Below are 6,948 nucleotides of genomic sequence, written 5' to 3'. Positions count from 1 at the left end.
CTGTTGGTTTGCAAATGACAGTCAGGAACTTGAGGACTGGGCCTGGGTGGGAGCAAAGAAGAAAATCAAGAAAATCATTATTTTAGGGACTCTGGTCAGTTTTACTTGCAAATGGGATGGAAAGAAATTAACATGAAGCGGAGACAAGAAGAAGACAAAATGAAGAATCCTCAGGTAAGGCCAGGACTCGAGTGACTCCATAGCAGGCCTGCACCCTCTGTCATTCTAGGTGGCATCCTGTCATCCAGTAGGAGAGTGGCCGGTCTGAGCAGTACAATCTCCATGCCACCCTGTGGAGAAAAAAGACATGCTTCTTGCTTCCCTCTTAATAGCTTCTATCACACATACTGCCTGTTCTTTTATCACCCTCCTTCCTGGGGCTCTGACCACTAACTTCGCCCCACCATATCCTCCTCACCAACTCTTCATCCCCTCTGATCCGGACACAATCATTTTCGCACAGTTGAGAAAGGCAGATATAGGACACAAAAGTTGAGTTCAGCAGATCTGAAAGATAGGGAGAGGATACCTGTGAGAGCATAAGGGACAGCCCGAGGGCTGAAGCAGACACCAGCCCTGTCTGCAGAGGCATATGCCACCCAGGTGCTGAGGACTTCCTGATGAGGTGAGGCTTCCTCCCAGGGCCCATTTAGACATTCCTATCATGGCCTCGGGAAGTCAGAGGGGCCGGGGAAGGGGCAAGGAAGACTGAGATTTGGACCTGTTCACTGATAGTCTTCCTAGCCAGAGTAGGTGGGGGTTCACTCAAAATTTAGGGGGTAGGGTTTCTAGGGAGAAGAAATGCCCAAATAGGCCGCACAGAGGCCAAAGGAAAGTTCTACCTAGTGAGGGGGCTCTCCAGGCGAGGATCCCAGGAATATGAGTCAGAATACAAAGTAGGAGGTGAGGGACAGCATCATGGGTTCTGCTGAGCCTCCTGAATCAGCTCTGAAGTGAGGAGTTTGCACTTACTTTTTGGTCAGGCCATTAGCCAAAGACTGTACCACTGAGTGGTTAGAGCTGGGCCTTCAAGGCCACCAGCCTACCTTTAGTGCTGGTGTTTCTTAGGAGCCCCAGTGTGTTCCTCTGTAAAGTGGGGGATCAGAAATAATTTTGACTGCATGGAAAGGTGGACGAAATGAGCTATGTAAATGAGCATGTAAAGTGCTAGTGTCTGACATGTTCTCAATAAGCCTCGGCAGCTGCAGCTACTCTGCTTCTGCTGGCCGTACGGAACCTTTCTGGATCCAGCTCACAGACTCTGCGGAATCTCCTCACTGGAGGCATTAGGACAACTAGTCCAGCCCACTCCTCAAGAAAGAGATTCCTTAATGCTTCGAATCATCCCTCTGGGAACATTCTCAACCTTGGGTAGGAAGACAAGTCCTATGAATAAAGTCTAGTTTCCTTTCTCCTTGCCCCCACCCCGAGGGCTTGGCCAGACCTTGACAGTCCACATGGCAAAGGTTCTCCGAGTGACTCTTGTAATCGTTGCACCAGTAGTGGCTGTTGATCTGGAAGATGCCATAGTCAAAGCTGCCATCCACATTTTCATTTACCTTTGATATGTTGAAATTGCTTTCCACAAAAGCCAGGCACAGCCCTTAGAACAGGAAGAAGAGGGTCAGGATTTACAAGGAACCACACTGAGTGAGGGGTAGGGGAAGGAAGGGCAGCAAGGAACCATAAGAAAGGAACAAGATGGGGTTAGACGGTTAGAAACACTTGCTGGCTTCTCCTCGCATCCTTCCATGCATCCACCCATCCATTCTTCCATCCACCATGCTTTCTAGACTTATTGAGCACCTACTGTGTGCCAGGAACTGTGCAAAGCCCTGTGAGGGACATTGGGCTGAGTCAAATACAGATGCTACCCACATGGGGCCTATATTACAAGAATGAAACTACATACCTCAACATACACCACACAGAGCAAGACACAAGGAGCAAGTGCGGCAAAATGGATGTGCACAAATTCTGGGCAGAGAGAGAGCCCTTCCCTGCAGGAGCATGAAGCCTTTGCACTGGCTGTTCCCTCTGCCTGGAATGTTCTTCCCCCCCAGACATTCCACTTGGGGGAGCTGTTCCTCCATTTCATTTAGTGCTGCTCAATGTCACTTTCTCAGAGAGGCTGTGCCTGACTTCCTCATGTAACAAGGGTCGTCTGTCACTCCCCTGCTCCATTCCTCTCCATAGCATTCATCACCACCCGGCAGCACGGTATGTGTTTGTGTGTTTGGTTATTGCTGCTCTCCTTCCTAGAACATGAGTACTAAGGGAAAAGGAGCTCTGTGTCTATCTGGAGCCTAAAATAGTTCTTGGTACACAGTAAGTGCTCAGGCAACAATTGTTGAATTAATTTGGGATATCAGGAAAGCTTCTTGGAGAGGGCTGCATTTCGATCTTGGGGTTGAAAGGTGAATAGGAGAACAAGAGAGGTGGTCTCAGAGGGCATGGCTGGGGGAGGAGAAGTGGGAGGGTGGGACTGAGGAGCGGCACTCACAGTCACTCAGGGAGTAGCCCTCCAACCCATCCAGTTCTGCCTGATGCAGCACCTTGGCCAATTCACAGCGACCTATGAGGCTGGCCTTACTGGTGGCAAGGAGGCAGGTGACCAAGGAGAGTAGCACCCACATAGTCCTTGGAGATGAGAAGATGCAGCTGAGGGCCTGTGGACTTTAGGGTCTCACGGACTTCCTGCTGGTCTTCTCTGAGAGCCTGGGAAATATGGAGAGAGCAGACAGATTTTTCTGGGTCACTCTCTGCTCCCTGCAGGCTGTTTTCAGTCTCTTCTCTCTCTCTCTCTCTCTCTCTCTCTCTCTCTCTCTCTCTCTTTTGAGAGAGGTTTGTGCTATAGGGCATGTGTGCTCACCAGACAGAGAGACAGAAAGCGAGAAATCACCCCCCAGGGGGATGGCCATGCCGCAATCCCTTCTCCTCCATTCTCCTCTTTGGATTTTTGGGCACGCACACACATGCGCCTGGCGTGAGTTTAAGCCACCAGGTCCAGGACTTGAATCGCAGTTGGCTACATGGGAGTCCAGTGACTTAGCCATTATGCCAACTGCTGGTCCCTCTTTTCTCTTTTTTTTAATGGCCAGAGAGCACATACACTTATCATGAGAGACAGAGAGAGAGAATGCACCCTTCGATGGGGCATGGTCACACCACACTCTCTCTGATCCATTTCTCCACCCTGTTAGTATTTGGGGCACACATACATGTACCTGGTATCTTTTTATTTCAAGCCACCACAGCTGGGATTTGAACCTTGGCTATGTGGGATCTGGCTTTGTTAACCACTAGGCTATAGGACTGACCCACGATTTTAATTTTTTATCACAGAGAATAGTATCATAAACCTCCATATGCCCATTGCTCAGTTTCAACAGTTAAAAACCGAGGCCAATTCTGTTTCAACTACATAGACCTCTTGTAGTGGGCACCCATCTATCCATAGCATTGGGATGTTGGGGTGAGGTATAAGGTTGGCAAAGGAGATTAATCAAAAGTAAGCTTCACCAGTGCTTGTGTGCGTGTGCGTGTGCATGTGCACGTATTTGAGCTTGTGCTTTCAGAAGGAGGGCCAGGACGCTGGGTGCTAATTTTCCACAGCCCCACACTCCCAGCACATGACACATGACTCTCCAAGGACATACTGTGTCTTGGAGAAATAACCTTCATTTTTATACTGTTTGGGTGTGTGAGGGGAGGAGGGCTCAGGAATCACACTGTTTAATTTCAAAGGATGGGCTACTGTGTGATGTTGGCCCACATACTTAACCTCTCTGGGCCCCATTTGTAAAACAAAGATATGCTAATACCTACTTAATAGAGTCTCACAACGATTAAATTAAGTAATTCCCAGATGCTGGTTTCACATTTCCAGCAAAATGGAACTAGAACTCCTGGGAATATGACTGATTCCCAGGCTGGCGCAGGTATGAGGTAAGGCCAGTTTATATCGTTATACCGGAAAGTATGGAAGTGCTCAAAACATGGATTGGGGCATGTCAAATGAGCACAAGAAATACCTCAAAGGGCCACCAACTGGCCAAATCTGTAACTTTTTTGGAAATAGTTTTGTGGGGTTTTTTTTAAAGAAGGCTTTATTTAATTTTATTTATTTATTATTATTATTATTATTATTTATTTTTTCAACTTGACCAGAGAAAGAGAGAGAGAGGGTAAGTCAGAAAGTAAGCTGCCAGGTCCAAGACGTGAATCACATTCGGCCATGTGGGAATCCAGCACCTTAACCACCACGCCACCTGCCAGCCCTGTAATAGCTTTATTGAGCTATGATTTACAATACATAATTCACACACCATGCAGTTAATTCATTTAACATGCACAATTCAATCACTTTTAGTATATTTGCAGGTTTTCTGCACAGTTTTTAAATATTTTCATCAACCCAGAATGAAACGCTGCGGCTATTACCATTTCTCCTCCCTCCAGGCCCTGACAACTACCAATTTGCTTTCTATCTTTATGGATTTGCCTATTTTGGACATTTTATATAAATTGAGTCATGTAATACATGGCCATTTCTGTCTTTCATTTTTTAAAAAGAATGATTTATTTAGTTCTATTTATGTTTTAATTTGCTATAGGGCACATGTGCTCACCAGAGAGAGAAAGAAACCAAGTCATCAGGTCCAGGACTTAAACCATGGTCAACCATGTGGGAGTCGAACACCTTCACCACCACACCACCTGCTGACCTGTGTCCGTTGTCTTTTACTTTGTGTGTGTGTTTGTATCAGTGGACACATGTACTCACCAGAGGGAGAGGGAGAAAACACTCCCCCAGTGGGTGTGATCACACCATAATCTCCTCCCCATTTCTCCATCCTGGTGTGTTTTTCAAGTCACCAGGGCCAGTATTTTAAAATGCATGGTCAGCTGTGTGGGATCCAGTTCCTCCAACCACTAGGCTGGGAAGCCAACCCAACGTTTTCCAGGTTCATCAATGTTGTAGCAGATATGATTCTTCATTCCTTTCTAAGGCTGAATATTCTATTACATGAATATACTACCATTTGTTTATGCATTCATCCATTGAGGGCATTCAGGTTGTTTCTACTTTTTGGCTATTATAAATAGTGCTGCTATAAACATTCATGCACAAATTCATTTCTTTGGAATGGAATCACTAGGCTATGTGGCAACTCTACGTTTAAACATTTGAGGACTGCCAAACCTCCAAATTGGCCACTTATTGTACATCTTTATCAGCAGCATATGAAGGTCCCAATTTCTCCACACCCTCACCAACACTTATTATCTGTCTTTCTGATCAAAGTACTTGAGTGAGTATAATATATCTAATATCTAATCCTGAGGCAACATCAACATCAAAGTCAAACTGAGGGAAACTGTAAATAAACAGGCCTGTGTTCTACAAAATAGTCAATGCTACAAAAACAAAGCCAGGGGTTTCTGTCCTGGGGGTTGTGTGCAGGTGTCTTTCCCCTTAAACTGGGAGAAAGTAAGTTGCTGAGGGCAAAGGCCTCACCTCTACCCACTTCCTGCATGTGTGAGGACAAGATGGCTGCTCTGGTTTCTTCTTGGGCCTCTTGTTCAGTCTTGAGACTCACTACACACCAGCCTGAGCCTGAGGCCATCCTTTTGCTTCTCCCACTTTCCCTGAGAGTTTTAGGTTTAGCAGATAAAATGCCCAGTTAAATTAGAATTTCAGAAACACACAAATAATTGCTTAGTATAAGGATGTCTCGTGCACCCTGCCCCATCATGACTCAGAAATTCTCTGAGATAGTGTCACTGAGTCTTGGGAATCAGAAGTGCGTCTCTGCCCTTTACATCTCCCCCTGGGCCCCCTTCAGGGAAGACAGTGATCCAGCAGGTGTGTTCCCACCCTCCTTCGGAAGCTTACCTCTCTCCCATCCCTCTCGGAGCCTGGGTCCCAGCAGGCCCAGGACTTTCTGTGAGGATCTGCACAGCAAGGCTGTTGGGGTAGGAGCCTCCTCTTCCTCACCACCACACACCAGCCCCACCCAGCTAGAAGACTGCCATGCTCTAAGAAGCGAGAGCAAGGCCACCCCAGTCTTCTGGAACCCCAGTTCTGTGACATCATTACTCTACTGAAAATACACTGGTTTTAACCATGCAAATTGATCAAATTTCAGTTAGAAATGACAGACAGGCCTGGAAAGCTGGGTAACAACTGTGAGGACCACCAAGAGGGGAAGCGTAGAGAGCACTGGTGTCATTTCTGCCCACCTCCCTTCCTTTGTGGGAACTAGCACCTTTGGTGGAAATCCTGCCCCCAGGAGGCTTCAGTGGGGTTGCTAGTCATAGGGCCCTGCCCCCCTAGGTGACACAATATCCCTATGTCCCAATCAGTCTGCCCTTTATGACTTTGGGTTCTGTACCCATGAATTCAACTAACCTGAGACCAAACATATTTGGAAAAAAAAAATTACAGAAAATATTTTAAAAAATAAAATTCCAGAAAGTTCCACAAAGCAAAAACTTAATTTTTTTTTGAGAGTTTTTTTTGCTATAGGGCGCGTGCGCTCGCCAGACAGACAGAGACATAGAGACAGAAAGCGAGAAATCACCCCCCAGGGGGGGATGGTCACTCTGCAATCCCTTCTCCTCCATTCTCCTCTCGGGATCCTGGGCACGCACACACATGCGCCCGGCGTGAGTTTTAAGCCACCGGGTCCAGGACGCAAACCGCGGTCGACTACGTGGGAGTCCAGCAACGTAGCCATTACGCTAACTGCTGGTTCCCGCAAAAACTGAATTTTTAAATGCCGTTTTATATGAGGGACTTAATTTCTGCAGTTCTGAGATTTAATCAATGTCCCTACTTGCATAAACAAGTTTGAATTGGGTTTCTATCACTCACAACCAAAGGAGACCCGCCTATCACGGTTGGCACCTGGTAAACCTTTGGAATGGTGACCTGTCATCTCC

General features: G+C 46.8%; 1 protein-coding gene across 1 annotated transcript; it reads right to left on the bottom strand.

Moving 5' to 3' along the window:
* Window positions 1-6,055, bottom strand: LYZL6 (lysozyme like 6). Its single transcript, XM_006159114.1, has 5 exons — window positions 5,900-6,055; window positions 2,504-2,718; window positions 1,430-1,603; window positions 419-482; window positions 1-290 (listed from the first exon to the last, which is right to left on the bottom strand). The coding sequence occupies exons 2-5, from the start codon at window positions 2,634-2,636 to the stop codon at window positions 221-223; spliced, it is 441 nt and encodes a 146-aa protein (XP_006159176.1). The 5' UTR covers window positions 2,637-2,718; window positions 5,900-6,055; the 3' UTR covers window positions 1-220.
* Window positions 6,056-6,948: the final 893 nt, after the last annotated feature.

Source organism: Tupaia chinensis, unplaced genomic scaffold (genome assembly GCF_000334495.1).
Source record: "Tupaia chinensis unplaced genomic scaffold, TupChi_1.0 Scaffold000624_1, whole genome shotgun sequence".
Lineage (NCBI taxonomy): Eukaryota > Metazoa > Chordata > Mammalia > Scandentia > Tupaiidae > Tupaia > Tupaia belangeri.
The sequence above is the reverse complement of the archived record's forward strand: the minus strand, read 5'-3'. Positions and strand labels throughout refer to the sequence as shown.